The sequence below is a fragment of the Balaenoptera borealis genome, assembly GCF_965194805.1.
Source record: "Balaenoptera borealis genome assembly, chromosome: 16".
In the NCBI taxonomy this organism is placed as follows: Eukaryota; Metazoa; Chordata; class Mammalia; order Artiodactyla; family Balaenopteridae; genus Balaenoptera; species Balaenoptera borealis.
In genome coordinates this window covers 68,546,407-68,569,594 of record NC_138872.1, presented here as the reverse complement: position 1 = coordinate 68,569,594, position 23,188 = coordinate 68,546,407, and the positions used below count along the sequence as shown (strand labels likewise).

The 23,188-nt window shown below is 44.1% G+C and overlaps 2 protein-coding genes and 1 long non-coding RNA gene across 5 annotated transcripts in view; 2 read left to right on the top strand and 1 right to left on the bottom strand.

The window, feature by feature from the left end:
• LOC309614378 overlaps positions 1 to 23,188 on the top strand; it is a 477,476-nt gene that overhangs the window by 198,104 nt on the left and 256,184 nt on the right. The window lies entirely within an intron of this gene.
• The window catches only part of PRKCB (protein kinase C beta), a 311,912-nt gene that overhangs the window by 103,781 nt on the left and 184,943 nt on the right, over positions 1 to 23,188 (bottom strand). The gene's annotated exons all lie outside the window — the stretch shown is intronic.
• LOC309614359 (transcription factor BTF3) lies at positions 1,465 to 2,310 on the top strand. The gene has a single exon (XM_082362635.1). It carries the CDS (start codon positions 1,581 to 1,583, stop codon positions 2,067 to 2,069), a length of 489 nt encoding a protein of 162 aa, XP_082218761.1. The 5' UTR covers positions 1,465 to 1,580; the 3' UTR covers positions 2,070 to 2,310.

Here is a 23,188-nt window from a genome sequence, read left to right as displayed (position 1 = left end):
AATACGTGTATAGTGGTATTTCATTGTGGCTTTAATTTGTATTTCCCTAATTTCTAGTGATACTGAATATCTTCTTGTGAATGAATTTGCCATGCTTATATCGTCTTTGCTGGTGTGTTTGTTCGAGTCTTTGAACCATCTTTTTCGTGGGGTTGTTTTCATACTTATGACTCTGAGAGTTCTTTACTCTGGATTCAGGTCCTTTGTCAGATGTGTGATTTGCAAATATTTTCTTCCAGTTTGTAGCTTGTCTTTTCATTCTATAACAGTGTCTTTTGCAGAGCATACTTTTTTAAAATTTTAATAAGGTCCAAATAATCATTTTTTTCTTTTATGAGTCATGTTTTTAGTGCCCCGTTTGAGAATTCTTTGTTTAACTCCAGGTCATAAAAATTTTCTCCTGTTTTCTAGTTTTATACCTTTATATTTTACATTCAGATCTATAATCCATTTTGAGTTAATTCTTATATAAGGTATGAAGTAGAAGTTGAGGCTCATTTTGTTTGCATATGGATGCCCAATCTTTCCAACATCACTTGCTGAAAGACTGGATAGTCTTTCCATTTCTTTGTTTTTATACTTTAAAAAAAATTAATGGGCCATATTTGTGTGGGTATATATCTGGACTCTCTATTCTGTTCCAGTCATTTATGTATCTATCCCTTTACCAAAACCACACTGCCTGATTACTGAAGCTTTATATAGTAAGTCTTAAGATTGAGTACTATGATTCTGCCAACTTGATTCTTCACCTTAAAAATTGTTTTGGCCCTTCTAGTTCTTTGGCCTTTCCATTAAATTTTAGAATCACCTTGTCCATATCAATAAAAAAAATCCTGCTGAGATTTTGATTGGAAATTCATTAAGTCTACAGATCAATCTGAAGAATTGACAACTTTACTATATGCTGAGTCTTCAAACATGGTATGTCTTTTCATATATTTAGGTATTCTTTGATTTCTTGCAGTGTTTTATAATTTTTAGCATACAGATCCTAGACATGTTTTGTTAGATTTATAACAAAATATTTCATTTGTTTTGAAGTTATTGTAAATGGTATTTTAAAAATTTTAGTTTCTAATTGTTAACTGTTGATATATAAAAATACAATTGATTTTTGTGTGTTCACCTTATATCTTGCAATTTAACTCATTAGTTCTTGGAGGCTTTTTGGTAGATTCTTTTGGATTTTCTACATAGACCATCGTTTTCTATGTACAGAGACAGTTTGTTTTTTCCCTTCCAATCTGTATTTCTCAACCTGTTTTTCCAATCTTTTGTTTATTTGTATTCTCTTACTATACCAGCAAGATCTTCCAGTATGATGCTGAATAGAGTGGGTGAGGGTGGACATCCTTGTCTTGTTTCATAGCTTAGGGGGAAAGCATGTTGTCTTTCATTATTAAGTGCCTTGTAGATTTTTCTCTAGATGTCCTTTATAACATCAAGAAAGTTTCCTTCGCTCTCTAGCTGCCATCTTGCGTCCCTGCGTGTGTGCGCCTTATCTCAGCTGGTCTGCCCGAGACCCCCCTGAGCGCCAACCCTAGTCCCCCGCGCGGTCCCATTTCCGCTCCAACAAGATGAAAGAAACTATCGTGAACCAGGAGAAACTCGCCAAACTGCAGGCACAAGTGCGCATTGGTGGGAAAGGAACTGCTCGCAGAAAGAAGAAGGTGGTTCATAGAACAGCCACAGCAGACGACAAAAAACTTCAGTTCTCTTTAAAGAAGTTAGGGGTAAACAATATCTCTGGTATTGAAGAGGTGAATATGTTCACAAACCAAGGAACAGTGATCCACTTTAACAACCCTAAAGTTCAGGCATCTCTGGCAGCAAACACTTTCACCATTACAGGCCATGCTGAGACAAAGCAGCTGACAGAAATGCTACCCAGCATCTTAAACCAGCTTGGTGCAGACAGTCTGACCAGTTTAAGGAGGCTGGCTGAAGCTCTGCCCAAACAATCTGTGGATGGAAAAGCACCACTTGCTACTGGAGAGGATGATGATGATGAAGTTCCAGATCTTGTGGAGAATTTTGATGAGGCTTCCAAGAATGAAGCAAACTGAATTGAGTCAGCTTCTGAAGAAGATAAATCTTGAAGTTACTGGGAGCTGCTATTTTATATTATGACTGCTTTTTAAAATTTTGTTTATGGATCTGATAAAATCTAGATCTCTAATATTTTTAAGCCCAAGCCCCTGGACACTGCAGCTCTTTTCAGTTTTTGCTTATATACAATTCATTCTTTGCAGCTAATTAAGCTGAGGAAGCCTGGGAATAAAGTTTGAAACAAAGATTAATAAAGTTCTTTGCTTAGTAAAAAAAAAAAGAAAAAAAAAAAGTAAGTTTCCTTCTATTTCTACTATGCTGAGAACTTTTATCATAAATGGATATTAAATCTTGTCAAGTGCTTTTTCTTTCTTTAGATTATTAACATGGTGGAATACATTAATTGATTTTTAAATTATTGAACCAGCCTTGCATTCCCAGGATAAAATTTACTTGGTTGGGGTGTATTATTCTTTTTACATATTTCTGGATTTGATTTCCTAATATTTTGTTGAAGATTTTTGTATTTATGGTCATAAGGGATAATTTTAGTTTTCTTGTACTGTTTTTGTCTGACTTTGGTATCAGGGTAATGCTAGCCTCATAAAATAAGTTAGGAAGTGTTCCCTACTCTTCTGTTTTCTAGAAGAATCAGTGTCATTTCTTTTTTAAATGTCTGGTAGAATTCCACAATATAAATTTCAGTTCAAGTACTTCTTTATCTGGATTCCACAAATTTTGATGTGTTGCATTTTCATTTTCTTTCATGGGTTCAAAATATTTTCTAATTTTCCTTGAGACTTCCTCTTTGAACCATAGATTAAATAGAAGTTTGCTTTTTAATTTCCACATTTTTCCAGGGGCCCTACTCCCATGATTTTAATTTCTACCTAAAAGCTCTTTACTGAGCTTTTTTTTATAATAACAGAACACACAACTGTCTACCATATATCTGGTACTGGATATCCCATAAGTATATCAACCCAAAGCATGTCCAAGAATACTCACTCTCATGAAGTAAGTCAGAAAGAGAAAAACAAATGCCGTATGCTAACACATATATATGGAATCTAAAAAAAAACCAAAAAAATGGTTCTGAAGAACCTAGGGGCAGGACAGGAATAAAGACGCAGACATAGAGAATGGACTTGAGGACATGGGGAGGGGGAAGGGTAAGCTGGGACGAAGTGAGAGAGTGGCATGGACATATATACACTACCAAATGTAAAATAGCTAGCTAGCTAGTGGGAAGCAGCCACATAGCACAGGGAGATCAGCTCCGTGCTTTGTGACCACCTAGAGGGGTGGGATAGGGAGGGTGGGAGGGAGATGCAAGAAGGAGGAGATACGGGGATATATGTATATGTGTAGCTGATTCACTTTGTTATAAAGCAGAAACTAACACCCCATTGTAAAGCAATTATACTCCAATAAAGATGTTAAAAAAGAGAGAAAACTTTCATGTGAACCACTGAAAAGGAAGAAATGAAAATGAAGTTTTTTAAACATTCTTTTCTAAAAAAAAAAGAATACTCCCTCCCTGTCATTATCCCCCATCCCCCACCTACCAACCAGCATACAGAACAGAGCATATGTGCTCCCCCTCTTTCAATGCCATCCTTGATGAGTGCTTAACCATTCACCCAACTGTGGTGAGAAATCTGGAAATCACCTTGGTCGCCTCCCCTCGGTAAAATCTTTGACTGTGTACTATTCATTCTACCTCTTTATCATTTTATGTACCTGAGTCCTTCTTACTATCCACACTGTTACCACCTTAACAATAATAATTGTGTCATAGGGTTATGTGATTACTAAGTTATATCTGAAGCCTGTAAAGTGCCTGGTATTGTCCTTGGCAGGTAATGAGTGATGGGTAAACAGCATTTGCACATGGTTGTTGTTTGCGAATTCCCTTTTTCTCTCCTAGCTGGTTTCTCGCCTACAGTCTTTCTCCTTTCTGCGCTTCCTCCACGCCCCTACATCAAAGGGATCTTTCAAAACCTCAAGTCTGATTACATGCTCTCTAAACAAAACCCTTCATAGTTTTAGAAAATCTATTAATATTATTCACTATAAAACTAGGTCAAAGGAGAAAAAACATGTAATTATCTCAAAAAATGACAAAAAAGACAAGTGACAAAATTTAATAATCATTCTTTCTTTTAACCCTTAGAAAAATAGGAAGAGATACATGTTTTTATTGGTATAATAAATGTATCAAAGGTTTTCATCATGCTTACTGGTGAAACTCTAGAGGCATTTCTAGTTCCCTTAAGGCCGCAATCAAATTAAAAATGCCTACCATCACCACTATAATTTAACATCATTCTGGAAGTACCAACCAATACAATTACATAAAAGAAAAATATTAAGAGGCTTAGATGTTGGAAAAGAGAAGACAAAATTAGCTTGTATTGTCTCAACTGTTATCTTAGAGAAATTCTTCAGTGGTTCTGGCAAGAGATTGACACTCTCTGGTTTGCAGCCCTGATAAATTTTTCCCTTTTTTAATCTCTTAGTCATTCAGTGGGAATTTGGAAGAAGGAGAAGTTAAATATATGGTCTCAGTTGAGCATGAATTACTTTTTTAATTTAAAAAAGTTACTCTAGGGCTTCCCTGGTGGCACAGTGGTTAAGAATCCGCCTGCCAACTCAGGGGACACGGGTTGAAGCCCTGGTCTGGGAAGATCCCACATGCCGCGGAGCAACTAAACCCACGCACCACAACTACTGAAGCCCACGCGCCTAGAGCCCATGCTCCGAAACAAGAGAAGCCACCGCAATGAGAAGCCCACGCACTGCAATGAAGAGTGGCCCCCGCTCGCCGCAACTAGAGAAAGCCCATGTGCAGCAACGAAGACCCAACGCAGCCAAAAATAAATAAATTTATTTTAAAAAAATAATTAAAAAAAATTAAAAAGTTACTCTAAATCTGGGAGAAAAAATTCTTTGCTTAATGGGAGGCCAGTCTTGTGCACAATTACGCTCAACAAACTTGAACTGGATACAACTTGGATGCCCCAAGATCCAGTCAGCTGATTCCCCCAAGCTCGGAGTCTGTACATCACTGCCAAAACCATACAACTTTCATGCTCTGTAACTGGTTTCTTCTTAGAGCCAGAAACTTGGAAAGCTGGGCATTCTATAATCCACTGAACCCAGTTTAGTGTCATCTATTTTCTACAGAGGTTTCCCTGGTCACTCAGGGTCTTGCAATTCCCAGGGTTGCTCTGTACCTGCTATGACTCTATACAGCCTCAACCCCTAGAGGTCCAGAGACCACTCCACTCCCCGGAGAGGATCTGGCTTAGTCACCCTTTGAGATCTCACAAGCGCAGCCTCTTAGTGCCTGGCACTCCCCAGTGGTGTCGGCGATGTCACCGGGTCCCCCTGACGATGTGGGGAGAGTGTGCAGGGATTCATGTAGATAGAGGAGGCGCTCTTCAGACCAGCTTGGAAAAACAAGAATAAACCCTGTCCCCATGAACATCTGTTCCCCTCAGGCCGGCCCTGGGGGTCTTTCCTTATGCCTAGGACAGATGGTTTGTCAGTAAGGCACCCAATAAGCTAGCTTTATTTCTTGTTTTGGAGACCACCTCATGCCTCAGGTTGAGAGAAAACAAAGAGAGACGAGGCTTACAGCTTCTCTGCCTGCATCCTCAGGACAGGAACCCTGACGGTGTTCCTGGCCCACCCCCCCACCCCCCACCAACCCGTGCTGAGCAAATGCAGCAGAGGCACCGGGCGGGTGGCGTCCAAACCCTGAGCTGCAGTGGCTGCTGACATGGCTTTGGGCGCTGCTTCACAATGTGATTATTTCTAAAGATGTGACATAAATACTAACATGGGGTCCCTGGAGCTGCAGAGTCACTACTCGGCAGCTTAATTTCGACATTCAATCAAAACTGTCCGTCGGCGGCTTTGCGCAGCCCAAGTAGCAATGGCCAGAAGCCCCACAATCTGCTCTCTAAGTGATGGGTTTAATTTCCAGAGGCTCGGGACAAAAGCCTTCCAGCTCTGAGGAAGGCAGGCTTAACCTCCCTTCTCTAGAGAACCAGTGCATATTTTCTCATTTCTTCAATGGGCGCCCCGGTTTGACAGAAGAGTCCTATCTACATTAACCACATCACTGAATCATGGGACCCAACGGATTTTTTAAAACCCGACAGCCACATTCTCATGCCATGTTCCCCAGGCAGTCAGAGGAAAGGGCTGTCATTTGAAGATAAGTTTTCTGTTTCTTTTACTGTCATTTGGGGATGATGAGGGAAGAAAACATCTGTTCAGAGAAGTCCCAACAGAGGAATATTCCCCCTTACGTACTGTCAAACATCCTCAATGGCACAGAAGCACTAAAAGAGGGATAATTTTCCTGCTGGACCCATTTATCCTAAATGGATGGATGGATGATTAAAGCAATGGGTCTTAACCAGCCTGTAGGAAACAGGCAGCCTTCCCACTTTGTTTTTATTATAATTTTACCAAACTATTCATAGCTCAAGGTCATTGTAGCACCTACTAAATCCTCCCCACCTTCCCCCACTCTTCACCACTGTACGTAAACACACACACACACACACAGACACACACACATTATATTCAAAATACTTCCGAATGCCATAACCCAAGTACCAACTAAACAGTACTGATGCCATCCTCAGAATTGGAACAGGGTCTTGAAGGCCCCTCGAGATGCCCAGGTGTGAACTTTAGTTGCTGGGCTGCGGGGAGGTCCGGGGAGGATCTGGAGAGCAGCTGGGACAGCAGGGAGAGCCACCTTAGGAGGGTCACAGCTACTTGTCAGCTGGCACAGAGCATAATCTGGAAGAATGTCCTAGTTGCCCTCAGACACTCATGCACATCCAATGACCGTCTAGAAAAGGGCACACAGCTGGCGTGGGGAGAATTTTCTTGCTTCTGGTCTATCACAGCCCCACCCTATGTCTCTGCCTGATACCCCAAGCTCAGTTCAGACTCAGGTGAACATTTCGGGGACCCTGTCCATCAGCAGATGCTGTCGTCTGGCTGAGAACAAGCTCTACAATGTTTCTCTCTGCAGCTCAAACCACAAGTTTGAGGCACACTTGCGGCGGGTAATATGTTGAGGTTTTAAGTGATGTGCTTCTCCCACTTCGCACTTCACTGAATTCTGTCATTTATACCCCAAGGCCCTTTCCCCCACCACCATCCCCCCGCAACCGTGCAGCTAGACTTGAGTCATTCATGCCTCAGGGAGAAAGTTGTCGGGTAGGACCCAGGGACAGAGGCAGCACGTCCTCGGCTGTTCAGTTGTGAAAGCGTCTGTCTCTACCGTCCTCTCCATCAGACCTCAAAAGCAGAGCTCCAGGCTGGCAGGCAGAGCTCAGGAGGCAGCAGAGATCACTCTTCACTACCTGATCAGTCCCTCTGTTCTCCAGACTCCCAGTGAGCTCCACTTTCTCCTCCTTCAGCCAAGGCTCCTATACACCTCCCTTCACGAAACAGACCCCCAGGAGCACCGCCGCCTGTCTCCTGTCTCGGAAAGAGACAGAGTCCAAATCCCAAACAGGCTTAGCTGGGACATATAAACAAGACTCGTACGACTGTCAACAAGCGCAAAACAACTCCCCTTCTTCCCTCACACCAGGAACTGAAAAGCGGTGTTGCAGAGAGAGGGTTCTCCAAGGGGGAAAGCGAGGGTGTCCCAGACCAGAAGCATCAGCGTCTCCTGGGGACTTGATGGAAATGCAAATTCCCAGGCCTCTCCCACCCCACCCCAGCCCCCGACCTCCTGAGTCGGAAACTGATGGGAAGGGGAGGGGAGCCCAGCAATCTGGACTCTAATCCGCCCTCTAGGTTATTCCGCTGAAAACTCAGGCGTGAGAACCACTGCTCTCGACCAGCACCATCCAACAGAAATCCCTGGGAGGATGGAAGTGTTTGCTGTCCCACATAGCAGCCACTAGCCACATGTGGCTATTGAGTACATTTCACTTAATTTTAATCAATTTAAATGTAAGTAGCCACGTGTGACTACTGGCTGCCATGCTGTAAGCACAGCTCAGACCGCTGCGTCAGCCGCCCTTCACCCTCTCTTCCTTCCAGGTCAGCCTGTGAGCTGCAGACAAATTAATCTTCCTAAAGCAAAGATCTTATTGTGTCATTCCCACTCTCAAAAAATCCTCAGTGACTCACCATTGCCTACTGATTTTAAGTTCATGTTCTTTTTTTTTCTTTTTTAGGAAGCCAAAAATGATATATTCCAAAATATGATAGAAATCAAGATTAAATCCTAATAGCTAGTGGCAAACAAACTCTTACTATGAGCCAAGCACTAAGTGCTGTACATGTTCTATCTCATGTAATCCGCATGGAAATCTTATGGCATGTATGTTACTGTTCTCCCCATTTTACTGATGTGGAAACTGAGAGCTGAGGAAGTTAAATGTCTTTTTCAAGGTCACATAGCTGGTTAACAGTAAAGGTGGGATTTGAACTCAGGCTGTCTGGCTCAAAAAACTCCACCCTTAACGGTGACATCACACTGCTGCTGAAAACCGAGGCAGGTCAGACCTTTCCCCTCTGAGTGTGCCTCTTATTGAATCCACAACTGTGCTCATATGTTCTGTGGCAGCAGCTTCCAGGTCTGTCTTAAACATAGCGCTTGCCCTTCTATAATGAATGAGCAAAAGCCACCTTCAGATGTCTTGGGTTCCTTCAAGGGGAGATCAACATATTTCTCCCCAAAAGAGCATCCTTCCACCACCTCAGAAGGTGTGTTGGGCACATTTTAGGTGCAGACAGCACATCATTCAGAAAAGTATTTTAAAAATAATAGGGGGAAAATACTGAACTTTAGACTAAGACATGTAAAAAGTGGTAAACCGGTTGAAGGCAGGTAGGATGCAAAAAGGTGAGCAATGGAAAGCAGTCTTTGGATTAGGAGAGGCTCTTGCATCTAGAAGAATTCCAATCCTACCCTCCACCACAGGGCTGACAGGCAAATACTGAGCAAGCAGTGCTACCCAGCAGAATGGACATAGCCAAAGCCCTGGAGTGGACCTGAATTCTCCCCCCCGGACCAGACGTTAGCCTTTTCACTGCTGGATCAGGTCCAAGGGGTCCTGGAGAGGAGACCAAGGAGGCCAAGGAGGCAGAGGGCACTCAGGTTATTGATTATTTGCAAACTGATATAGAAGTGTTTAGATGTTGTGACAACCAGCCCTGATCTAGATGACCGAGCATTACATGATTATCCTCTTCTTTAGAGTTAAAGATACTTGAGGTACCAAACAGTTTAGTTTTTAAACAGTCTTAAAAAGAGAGAGTTCAAGGAAGCAGATCGATGGTTGCCAGGGGCTGAGGGCAGAAGGGAATGGGGAATAACCGCTTAATGGGTACGGGGTTTCATTTTGGAGCGATGGGAATGCTTTGGAACTGGATAGAGGTGGTGGTTGTACACACAGTGAATGTACTAAATGCCCCTGAGTTGCTCACTCTAAAATGGTCAAGTTAATGTTACATGAATTTCATCTCAATAAATTTAAAAAAACAAAAGAGAGAGCTAGAGAGTGGGTTAACCTCGAGCTAAATTGCCATCAGCCCAGAAGAGAGCAGCAAGCTGAATTGGGCACCTTTGTGAAGATAATAACACCCTGGCGAGACCCTGGAGCAGGGCCCAAAGATGCCTATGATCCCTCCAGGATGCGTCCACTGTGATAACTGGTTCCTCTCCCCACTATAACTCTACAGCCTTCCCTGCCACTTCCTCCTCACGTGTATCCCAAACTCCAGTCATACTTGACTGCTTGCTGCTCCCTGCAAGTTCCCGTCTCTGTAGGAGGAGACGGACACGATCTAGTGTCCAGAATCATGTCCCACAGCAACTTCCCAAGGGATACGTGCAGAGTGGCTGAGCCAGGCAGATAATCACTCTACTACACTAGGACCTTCACCCCAAATCACGAGTACAACCAACAGCCCTGGTGAGTTGGGCTGGACCAAGAGTTCTTAACTCTAGATACACATTAGAATCACTGGAAATTGGATGGGCTCCTTTTGCTTCCTTTCTCCTACTCCTGTTTGTTTTCCTGGTGACTCAGAGAGAGTAGTGTCCCAAGCAGGAGATAAGCCCAGACTCCTCTCCATTCCAGCTCTCTGGAGCTCTGAGAGGTCTGAAGACAGAGTAAGCCTCAAATAGAAGCCCAAGAAAGAATATTATGGGTGTATCATGATGATGAAGTTGTTAAGCCTCCCCTCATCTCTCTGAGCCCCACCAGCCCTCTAGCCAAGGCTCATGAACCAATAGCATCATCCAGGTCCTTAGCCTTGACCCACATCCCCACATCAGCCATGGCATAGAGAGGAGTTTCCAACTCCCCCCGGAGGCCAGAGCGTGCACTACCCTCTACCCAGTGAGTTCCCTCTCTTGGCCCTTCGCTCATTCTGGCAGTTAGATCTCTAATGCCGCCTCTTCCCAGAAGCCTTTCTTGACTTCATCTGACCTACCAACAGGATTATTGCTTTCTTATGTTCAGCAGCACAATATACTTTAGGGATATGTTTGCTTGCCTTACTTGTTCTATTATATTTAATAGAACTCTTTAAGGGAAGGAACTGTGACTTCCTAATATTTCTGGAAGGAGCACAGTACCATGGCTAAGAGCAGACCTGGATTTGAGTCCAAGTGATGCCATTTTCTAGTTGTGTGACCTTGGAAAGTTACTTAACCTCTGTGAGCCTCAGTTTCCTCATCTGTAATATGAGAACAGTCATCATGCCACCTCACCAGCTTGGGAGGGTTTAGGAGCTATAATGCATGCTAAGGGATCAAACCTATTACATACTCAAAAGCCTAGGCATTATTATTACTCTAACCCATTAAGTGCCTAGAACTGGGACATGTATTTTGTAGGTACTCAGTACATGATTATTCAATCAGAATAATTCCCTGATTTCCTGCAAGGTTAAAAGCTTCAAGAGAGCAAGGTCTTTCTATTGTGGTCACTTTTGTATTCCCAGCCCTAGCACAGCACCTGGCATGTAGTAGATGGGGAATCAATGAATGAATTGATAAGGGATTAGTGAGATGTTCCCTTCTCTCCATGCCCTAAAACCACTGTAGAGCTCCAACGGCAGCATGGGTCGGTGCCCCTCCTGTGGTTTCTCAGAACACCTTGTCCTGATGTCTGGCGCAGGACATGTAACCCTTCACTGTGATTATCCATGTACCTGTCTTACTGACGGTGGTGATTCCAGAGCCCAGCACAGTGTGAGACACTCGCTGAAGGAGAGAATGACCATGAATCTTATCACCTTGGGAGGATCCCAAGGCCTCAAGCTCAGAGAGAATTCGCAGGTTTTGTGATTTGGGTTGTTCTGGCCGGTGATGCTGCCGATGTTGACAACAACATTCATTGAGCACGTTACGTGCACTTCATACACATCCCGGTATTGCCCGTCCCCAGAGCCTAAGTTCTTCACTTCCACACTCTGCCACCTCTCTCTGGGAGGCAGGAATCCAACCTGTTCAGAAAAGGCAAGTCTTGACTGATTTAAGAACAGACTGTTCTGAGAACTTCTGCTTCATTTGCCCCAAGATGTGGGGATTGGACTAAACTCTTCCTCCAGCACAGAACCTCCTGCATTTCAAGGACCTGTATCTGATCTAAAGCCACTGTCCTTACCAAATTAGTAGAGCTGGGGGATGAGAAGCTCAGTCAGAAAGCTAGAGATCTGGGTTTTAATATAAACACTGCCACTCAGTGCTATGTGCCCTAAATGTCACCGAACTTCTCAGTGACTCAGTCTCCCCTAAGCATTGGTTCTCCCTTGGGGCTTTGCCAATTCAAATACAGAGGTTGAGACACAAAACAGAAATCTGCTGACGGTTTCTGGCAGTCTTGTGGTGCCGGAGAAGCAAAATCTGGAGTGCAGGACCTTGCAAGGAGGAGGGCCCTAGGAAGTCTTCAGCCTCACAGCTGGAAACCTCTAGTGGCTCCATCATTGGACTGGGAATGAACCAGAGGAGGAAGATAACTTCATCCAAACCTCTTTGATTTGGCATATGAAATGACTGGAATTCAAACCAAAGTTCCAAATATGCCAAGAAATAGGACCAGAAGAAAAAACAGGCAATAGGACAGATCCACAGGTGACCCAGACACTGGATTTTAAAATAACTGTGATTGAGAGGGTTTAAAAAAAAAAAAAAAAGGATGAAATATGCCAAGAAATAGGACCAGAAGAAAAAACAGGCAATAGGACAGATCCACAGGTGACCCAGACACTGGATTTTAAAATAACTGTGATTGAGAGGGTTTAAAAAAAAAAAAAAAAAGGATGACAATATGGAGAACTTCACTAGAGAGCTATAACCTATAAAAAAATGTGACCTTTAGAATTTAAAATACAGTAATTCCCAAATTGAGGGGAACTCTACAAAACACCTGACCAGTACTCCTCAAAATTGTCAAGATCATGAAAAACAAAGAAAGACTGAGAAATTGTAATGAACCAGAGGAATCTAAGAGGATATGACAACTAAATAAAACTTGGTATCTTGGATGGAAACCTGAAACAAATAAAGGATATTAATGAAAAAACTAGTTAACACCCAAATAAAGTCTGGAGTTTTGTTAACAGTAATGTACCGATTAATGTTAATTTCTGAGTTTTGATAAATGCACCATGATAAGGTAAGATGTTAACAATAGGGGAAACTGAGTGAAGGGTTTATGGGAACTCTGTACTATGTAACTTTTCCATATATCTAAAAGTATTCTAAAATAAAAAGGTTTAATTAAAAGTACAGAAATTAAGAACTCAATATAAGGGTTCAGCAGCAGATTAGAAGCCATTGGAAGGCTTATTAGTGACTGGAAAAATAGCTCATTTAGAACCATCAGACTAGGGAATTCCCTGGTGGTCCAGTGGTTAGGACTCCAAGCTTCCACTGCAGGGGGCACGGGTTCGATCCCTGCTCAGGGTACTAAGATCTCACAAGCTGTGCCTGGAGTGACCAAAAAGAAAAAAAAAAAAGAAAGAAAGAAAAGGAAAAAAAACCAAAATAGAACCATCAGACTAAAGCACAGAGAGCAAAAAGGATGGAAAGTTTTGAAGACAGTGTGGAGACCAGTGGAAAGGTCTAATCTATGTGTAACTGAAATCCAGGATGAAAAGAAGAGAAGGAATAGGGCAAACGAGTGGCCAAGAATTTTCCAATACTGATGAAAGATGTCAAGCTAAAAAATTCAAGAACAGAATAAATACATATGTATGTACACACACACACACACACACACACACACACACACACACACATTCCTAAGAACATCATAATCAAACTGTTGAAAATCAAAGATAAAGAGAAAATCAAAAGCAGCCAAGTGAAAATAAGGCACATTACCTTCAAAGGAGTAAGAAAATAAGAATATGAATAAGAATAAGAACAATGGGGTAACATCTTTAAAGTGCTGAAAGAAAACAACTCCTGATTTTGAATTCTATACCCAGCAAAAACATTCTTCAAAAGTGAATGTGGGGGCTTCCCTGGTGGCGCAGTGGTTGAGAGTCTGCCTGCCGATGCAGGGGACACGGGTTCGAGCCCTGGTCCAGGAAGATCCCACATGCCGCGGAGCAACTAAGCCCGTGAGCCACAACTACTGAGCCTGCGCGTCTGGAGCCTGTGCTCTGCAACGAGAGGCCGTGACAGTGAGAGGCCCGCGCACCGCGATGAAGAGTGGCCCCTGCTCGCCACAACTGGAGAAAGCCCTCGCACAGAAATGAAGAACCAACACAGTCAAAAATAAATAAATAAATAAATAAATTTATTTAAAAAAAAAAAAAGTGAATGTGAAATAAAGGTATTTTAAAATTTATTTCCAGCAGGCCTCAATTAAAGTAAACGCTTAAAGGGGTTCTTTACAGAGAAAGATAATGATTCTAGAAGAAAATGTGAATATGTAGGAAGAAACAAACAAACAAACCAAAAAACAAAAAGGATAAATATATTAGTAACTCTAAATTAATACTGATTGTACAATAATTTAAATGACATGTAAAATTAAAACAGGGTGAGACAGGGTAAATGGAACTCAAATGTTTAAGGACCTAGGGTTATTTGGTAATATAATGGACTCTAAAAAGTCAAGGATTTATGTTGAAATCTGTAGAGCCAACATAAAAATAATAACAATATATGGCTAACAAGTTAATGGAAGTGAAATGATAAAATATGCTCAAGTGATTCAAAACGAGGCAAAAACAAAGAGGAAAAGGAACGTAAAACACATGGGACAAATAAAAAATAAATAGGAAGATCACAGACATAAACTCAAATATATCAGCAATTACATTTAATGTAAATGGTCTAAATGGTCAAATTAAAAATCAAATAGACTGGATTTTTAAATTATGCTTATAAGAGACACATCCTGAATATAAGGATTGAAAGCAAAGGGAAAAGAATATACATTTTTAAATGTTCTTCTTCCTTTCATTTTCAATCATTTTCACTTTACATATTTTTTTTCTTTTTCCTTTGTCTTTCGATGTTTCCATATCCTTATATTTAGGGTTTTTTTCCTTTTTACTTCCAGTCACTCACTGTCAACCACTTTCATGAGAGAGAGAGAGAGAGGCAGAGAGACAGAGAGACAGAGAGAGAGAGAGAGAGAAAGAGACACAGTCTGGGAAGATCCCACATGCCACGGAGCAACAAAGCCCGTGCGCTGCAACTACTGAGCCTGTGCTCTAGAGCCTGCAAGCCACAACTACTGAGGCCCGCGCACCTAGAGCCCGTGCTCCGTAACAAGAGAAGCCACTGCAATGAGAAGCCCGCTCACCGCAACTAAGAGTAGCCCCCGCTCAGCACAAGTAGAGAAAGCCCACGTGCAACAACGAACACCCAATGCAGCCAAAAATAAAAAATAAATAAATTAAATTAAATAGTTTAAAAAAAATGAAAGAGGAAAATGCACAGTCATAATAGGAGGCTTGAACATAGCTCCTTCAGTAACAGAACGAGCAAGCAAAATAAAACTCAACAAAGATACCGAAGACATGAACAGCACAATGACACAACCTTAACCTAATTTGCCCACATGAATACTACAACAACTGCAGAATATATATTCTTTACAAGTGCACAGAGAATATTTCCCAAAATTTCAAGAGGATGAAATGATGTGTGTTCTCTGACCACAGTGGAAACAAACTTAAAATCCATAACAAAAGATAATAAGAATATCCACAAATGTTTGAAAATTAAAGACACTTTTAAATAGCCCATAGGAAAAAGAAGAAATCATAATAGAAATTCAAAAGCGTCAAACCTTGTGAAAGTCAGCTAAAGCATGCTTAGAGGAAAAAGTTCATCTGAAAATCCATGATCTAAGTATCTCAAAAAGTTAGAAAAAGAAGAGCAAATTAAACCCGTGCACTTTCCCATTATGCTAGTTTTTTCCTCAAGTTCCCCTCCCCCATCCTTTCCTGCTCTACCTTCTCCTCCTCCCCACACCCAACACCCACCCCAGCAAACCCAGACTGACAACCTGGTGTTTACCCTTCCACACCTTACCCCTTGCGGTGACAATCACTTGGAAACGAAGGGATCGGGAGAGTTATTCTACAAAAACGGAATCACACTGTACCTGTTACCCGGCAAAGTGCTTTTCCTACCTCACAATACATCTTGTCTATCTCTCCATGTCAGTCAATTGAGAACTAACTCATTCTTTTCAAACTGCCTATTATACCACCGCATGCACGGACCACAAACTATTCAGCCATTCATTCTTCCATCAACAGGTATTCAGGATGCTATTAGCCTTTTGCCATCACACAGATGCCATAAATACCCTTGTACGTCCTTCCCAGAGTCCTCAGAATTCCCTGAACAAAGCCTAGACAATGGGAACCCTCACACTCTAGCGCTAAAGTTCTCAAACATTCTTCCTGCCACATGAGCATTTTTGGAGGCTATACACTCCTTTTCATGGGCATTCCCAGCATGAAACTCGGTTCCCCAAATCACAGGCTGCAAACTCTATTCCCTTCTTCCCTTATAAGAAAATGCAGCCTAATGAAAGTATATCCAAGTAGGCTCGAGCAGGAAACAGAATTCAATTCAGATGGTTTAAGAGACTTTAATTAAGGAACTACTCAGAAATGTGAGGCCAGGGTTAAAGGAATCAAGAATCGATGGTGAGGCACCCAGAGACTAGCAATGGTGAATGTCACTGCCACTCTTAGGCTGAAAGGCAAAGGGAGGAAACAGTGTTACCAGAGCCCAGTGCACCCTGGAGCTGGGGCCCAGAGCAGGGGGATTGGGAAACAACACCTCACCTTCTCTCTCCTGCAATCCTCTTGCCAGTGCTTCTTACTGCATGCACTCAAGCAGAAGCTAGAGGGCCCAGGTGATGCCCTCCACAGGGGTTAGTCTCCTGAGAGAGGGGCCAACCAGTTAACAGAGGCCACAGGGAGCTGCCCTCTTGGATATCAGGGTGGTGGAGGGAATGAAGGAAGGGGAGACAGCATGTGGCAGCACAGAGTGAGTTCACCCACAATGGGCTGGTTACAGGGTGGGTTCTTGGCTTGCTGTGTGACCTCAGGCCAGTTGCTCAACCTCTCTGATTCTAGGCTTATTAGCTATAAAATGAGACTACTCGGTATCTTCCCTGCCAACATACTCCTATTTATGCCAGTGAAAGAATGAAAGTCTGTTTTTCCATTCTCTGAATGTAGACTTGGTCATGTGAATTGCTTTAGCCACTGGGACATTAGGCAGTGTGATATAAGCAGAGTCCTAAAAAAGTGCTTGTGAATTGAGGCTTGAGTTGAAATGCTCTCACTTACTGCTTTTGAGACGCCTATGACTGCAACCACATGAACAAGCTAGAGCCAGCCTGCAGAATGGTGAGAAACACAAGGCTAGGTCAGCCCTGTCACTCCAGCTGACACTGAGCAAACCACCACGTGTGAGACTGAGGCCATCCTAAACCTTGCAGCCCCAGACAAGCCAGCCCAGGTCAGAAGAACCTCCCAGCAGACTCACAAAATTGAGAGAAAGAATGTTTGTCCTTTTAAGCCCACTACATTCGGAGTGATTTGTTACACAGCAAAAACTTACTGATACAATTACTAATGAGATACTGGCAACACATCTCCTCCCCAGTAGCAACACAGTAGTAGGTTGGAGTCACAGAGGAACAAATGGTGGGGCAATGCTCCAGAATGTCCCATGAAGCTGTCCCTAGTGAACCTTCTCAACAGCATAAGTGTTTTCAAAGTCCAGTAAGCCTCAAATTAAAACAACAAAAAAAAAAGGAGGAGTGGGGGTTGGGGGGAGATACAATCTAAATCTTTAGATTGCTTTGCCCCTCCAGGCTTCCTTTTCTCCTCTTTTTTAACAAATTGCCCAGCCTAAAGAGTTCTTTTCTTTCTTCCCTCCCAGGAAGTTATTTATTTTTATGGGCTTCTTTTGGGAAATAAAAATCAATTTTGGGTTGCAAGTGATACATTTTACTCTCCCAATAATGAAAGCTAGAAAATTAAAGGCCCTAAGGAACAACCTCTCTGTACAAAAATGATGTTGAATGCAGCCCGAATATTCTTGTGTGAACATTTTATAAATTGTGACCACCGTTTGCTGATAGAAACCTGGAAATCACTCACAGAAGACACAAAGCTACTGTGAGCGATGGCTTCGTACCGGGTGGGCCCAGGCAGGCTCACGTGCCCACAGAAAGGCACTCGTGGAGAACTTGATCTGTAATTCACAATTCTAGAAATTTGTATATATCAGGGGACTCCCCTGTGTGTGTCTAGGAAATCAGTTCATTCATTTATTCAACACATAATTAATGAGCATCTATTATGTGCCTAGACCTGGTGATACAATGAACAAGACAGACAGAGTCAACGCCTTCAAGAAGCTTACAGTTCACGGGAAAGATACAGACATTAAACAGGGTGTCTTAAGTCAGGTTCCCTGAAAACAGACGGATGTGGAGACTTGTGTGTAGGGGTCTTGCTGGGTCTTACCCTTGGGAGTAACCCCCACAGGGAATGAGGGAAGCAGGACAGACAGAACAGAGGGAGGAGTGAAATGGCAATGCAGTCATAACAGACCTCACCCGATCTATTAGGGAGCTCTGAGGTCGGGATGTTCCTTCAGACATGTCCCCAGTGGACACGTCTGTACCCACCCCCCAACCAGCGACCAGTCCTTGGGTGTGGGCTGCGCCTGGACAATGCAAGTCTCTTCAGGGCAATTCCTGGAGGACTAAGCTGTGAGTCGTCAGCAGCCAACGCTCCTCATGCCTGGGGCAGAAGTGCCTCAGTTATGAAAGGGGATCTGGGTGGCGCCCCACACTATCCACTACACAGAGAATCATTATCAGTGTGATGTGTGTCGTGAGTTCAGACTTTAGAGCAGGAAGCACCTAATGTGGACCAAGGGTTAGCGGGTGTCACTGTGGTCTTTTCTAAATGGCATCTATAAAGGAGCTTGAGGGCTTCCCTGGTGGCGCAGTGGCTGAGAATCTGCTTGCCAATGCAGGGGACACGGGTTCGAGCCCTGGTCTGGGAGGATCCCACATGCCGCGGAGCAGCTGGGCCCGTGAGCCACAACTACTGAGCCTGCGCGTCTGGAGCCTGTGCTCCGCAACAAGAGAGGCCGCGATAGTGAGAGGCCCGCGCACCGCGATGAAGAGTGGCCCCCGCTTGCCACAACTAGAGAAAGCCCTCGCACAGAAATGAAGACCCAACACAGCCAAAAATAAATAAATAAATAAATAAATTTATAAAGGAGCTTGAGAAGAGTCCACTAACTCAAAACTCCCCAGGTACCACTGTGAAGGTCCCAATACACACTCTCCTGGCACCCCTGCCGTGACTCTGCGAGGTGTGTGCTCTCGCTGTTGGGCAGTTGAGGAAGCAGAGTCTAAGAGGGGCTGACTCACTTGCCCAGAGTCCCACAGCTGGTAGCTGGCAGAGCTGGGATTTGAACACCTAACTATGTGACGACAAAGGCCTAGAACCTCTTCTGCATACTTCCTGCCCCCTTTTCCAAGCATCCTGAGCCCTTCCTTCACGCTTTCTTCCATTCCCACTATAGAAACGATTGAGTTTTTCTCATAAATGACTTTCTCTCAAGCTTCCTCTCCTGACCCCTTCCTTTTACAACCCACACTCTCTTAAGAGCTGTCTACACTTCTCTTTCCACCTCCCCTTCCTAACACCCAGCATCCTGGCTTTTCCTGCCACCATGCCACTGAACAAGCACTGCCCAAATGCCTAAGTTAAATGACCAAATCGGGAGGCTGTCTCCTCGCTCAGCCTGTTCTCTCTACCATTTCCAGTTGGCAGCACCTAACAGGCTGGCCACGTTCACTTTCTTTCTTTCTTTCTTTCTTTTTATGTGGACCTTTTTTTTTAAAGTCTTTTTTGAATTTGTTACACTATTGCTTCTGTTTTATGTTTTTTGGTTTTTTTGGCCATGAGGCATGTGGGATCTTAGCTCCCTGACCAAGGATCGAACCTGCACCCTCTGAATTGGAAGGCAAAGTCTTAACCAATGGACCTCCAGGGAAGTCCCCGCTTCACTTTCTTGAACTCTCTCTTGTTTCAGTTCCCGGGACCCTCCACTCTCCTGGCTCCCCTTCTTTCTCTCAGAGCACCATTTTTTTCTCTTCTTCACTGGTTCCTCTTTCTCCACTAACCCTTGAAGTGGCTCCATTTCCCAGGGTCCCACCCATACTGTTCTTCCAACTCCCCGCCTTCTAATACCTGGCACATCAACAGCTTCGGCTCCACCGTTAGGCTACTGATGCCTGAACCTCTACTCTCGGCTCTAATTTCTCAGTTGGGTGCCTGGATATATAGATCCACCTACTGGACGTAGTCACCCATGTGAGCCCAAAACGTCGCAGACCCAGCTTGTACAAATCCAAGAGCATCGCCTTTCCCTCCAAGTGAGCTTCTTTGACTTCTAACCCTGATTGCTTATCACTATGCACGCGTCTTCCCGAGCCACAAATCTCAATTAATCCTTGACTCCTCCATCCTCTCCTTGACTCTCCACATCAATTGACTCTCATCTGTCCCTTTCTGTTGTCACTTCCTTAACTCAAGTGTGCATCTTCTCATCCATCCTCCTGAGATCCTTCTCTTTCACTGCCACCAGTGGTATCTAGATTAGGTAATTACCACCCCAAATGGCTCATCAACTACTGAATAACATCCAAAATCCCTAGAATGCATGAACAATTCTTCTGTGATACGGCATCGATCTGTCTTCACAGATACACTCTGTAGTCTCAACACCCCAGAAATCCAATGGCCCTTCAGGCCCAGGGTCTTCACTCCTGCAGTCACTTCATCCTCACAGCCCACCATTTAACCCACTTTGCCACCTATTTAATCACTTGTTCAGTAAACATTCACTGTGCATCTGCACATGGCAGTTGGACACTAGGCGCTAGCCCATAGTGGTATGAAAAATAAGACTGTTTCTTCCCTGCACCCAGTGGAGGGAAACAGGTAAGAAGCAAAGAAACAAATCAACAACATAATAACAACACGGGACAAATACCAAGACAGTGTTAGCCAGGGTAATGGGGTAGAGGGACTGGGAGGGGATTCATTCTTTGGATAAGGCTCTGGGGTGGCCTTTCTGAGAAGGTAACATTTGAGTGGACAACTGAGGGGTGACCGGAAGCCACCACATGTAGAGCTCAAGGAAGAACAATCCAAGCTGAGGGAAGAGCAGGTGCGAGAAGGAAGGACACTCTTTTGGTGGAGCGGCGAGGAGGCTATCACGGCAAGAGGACAAAGAAAGAAGACGAGGTTGGAGGGAGAGGCTCAGCGAGAGAAGCAGCCCCTGCAGGCTCTCAGAGCAGGGCCAGGGGTCTGGACTTCAATGGAAAGCTCTGAGAAGCCTTAGAACAGTTTAAGTAGGGGAAGGGCACTGTCTGATTTACATTTTAGAACGCTCCCTCTGGCTGGGTGTGAAGAGTAGATTTCAGAAGGCCAAAGCCCATGAAAGCTCTATTCATCTTTCAACACATGAAACAGGCGAAGCTCCCCGCTGAGTCCTAGCAGGGGTTAGTCCTCCCCCTCCAGAACGAACTCCACTGCCTTTGACTCTGCGAAGCCTTTCCCAGCCCCATTGCGTGGAATACTTCTCTCCTCGGCAGGCACCTCCCACAGCACTTGTCTTCAAGCTGGGTTATCACTTCACCATGCCCCCTGTTAGAGTCGGTCCTCTCTCCCTTGCTCTCTTAGTAAGTTGTGAAATACTCTGTGCGGAAGGGGTCATACTCATTCACAGAGCCCTCTCGGTGTCTGGCAAACGGCCTCCCACACCGGAGAGACTCAAAGAACAATGGATGGAGGGAAGGAAGTAGGGGGTGAGGAGGGAGGGAGAGAGGCTCAAAGAAGATATCTTTGTGTTCCCCAGGAACGCTGCGCATTAAGAGCCTAGGTTTACAATCAGTCACATCTATATTTTAATTCAAGCCCCGCTGCTCACTAGCTGTGGGACTTTGGGCAAGTAAATTCACCTCTCTGAGCTGCACTTTCCTCATCTGTAAAGTCAGAATAATAGTAGGAAAGGGATAGGTATTATCTCATAGGGTTGTGATGAGGCTCTAATGGGACCAAAGAACACCAATGCCCCTTCTCAAAAGTATACCTGTTTGGGAAGGGCAGGGGTGGAGCAAACCAAAATATGGCCCCATGGCTACAGGACACTGTTGACAAGGTTCTGTCTTCTTCAGATTTTCATTTTTAACAAACGTCTGTTGAGTGCTGACCATGAACACCAATGCAACCATCACCCCCGTTATATCTGCTATGAACAGTTGGGGAAAGACACATCCAATGTGCTCGTGGATGAGGGCTGAGTCTGGCCCCTGCCAATGTGCCATGGACCCAAGAAACACCTGAAGCAAGGCCATGGAAATAGGCCTTTCACATTAACTTTCAGACCCCAAGCCTCAGTGAACAACCCACTCCCTGGAGACCTGGCAGGCAGCAACCCTGCTAAAGTAATCTGCAGGCAAGACGTTTCAAGCCCAGGATCTGCCTACCCATCCATCACCCCCCATCTAGGGGAACCTGTAGCCCACAAGCCCCAGGAGCTGCCTCTTGAGCTAATGATGAGCTGAGACGGTGATCAGCCCAGGTCAGTCTGACAGCAGGAAGCCTGGATGGGAAGGCTGGGGAAATAATGAAAGCTCACTCATCCCTCAGCCGAAGTCACCATTTCAATTCCTAAATCCTCAATTTGTCACAGTGGTTAAGGACTTCAGGGATCAAACGTCAGTTCTGCCACCTCCTAGCTAAATGACCTTGGGCAAGTCAGTTAGGCTCCCTGGGCCTCAGTTTCTCCACCTGTAAATGGAGATTAAATGTACTAATACAGGTAAAGAATTCTGCACTGTGCCTGGCACTTAGGAGGTCCTTGCTTTGTGTATTTTATATTTAGAGAGATGGTAATGATTTTGTCAAGGGAACTGCACTGTACAGGCCCCTGCAAAACTAGGAGAAATAAGCAGAAAGATACCAGGGAGCATCCTTTGGGTCTACTGGCTCTTTGTGAATATACCCATGTGTCTTTCTCCACTGTTTCCTAATTTCCTGCGGTTTTGTTCACTTTTCTTTCCTTGCTTCAAAAGGCTGCTTGGATTGGGATTTCTTAAGCTACAAGCAAAGACAGTTGGTTAGACTGGAAGAAGAAATAAAATCAAAGGATCATTGATCCTCAACTTGGGGGGGGCAGGCTCTTAGCTCTTATTCCAAGTCCCTGGGGAGACCCATGTTCTGAGCCGAGGCAGGCACCCAGCGAGGACCACGGAAGCTGGCGTGAGAGCCCAAATCCAGCCATCCAAGGCTGCGTCACGCAGCTCCACAGGAGGAGGAGGAACAGACAATAGCAGTCTGTTACCGCCATTTCCCTTTCCTGCCCCAGCCCTTCTCAGAGCCCAGCAGGCAGCTGATGGTAACTCGCAGGCGTCTGACAGCCTGTGCAAAGCGCACAGTCTCTCCGGCTTCCAATCACCAGGTGTCTGAAGGGGTTGCAGGAGTAGTCAGCTTCTGCCCTCATTAAAAGCCCTTTGGTGGGCCGAAAAGATGATTGTTAAAGGAACTG

What these genes read in the sequence shown, in the direction of transcription:
- LOC309614359 (XM_082362635.1), top strand. Translation starts at nt 1,581, where the DNA reads ATGAAAGAAACTATCGTGAACCAGGAGAAACTCGCCAAACTGCAGGCA.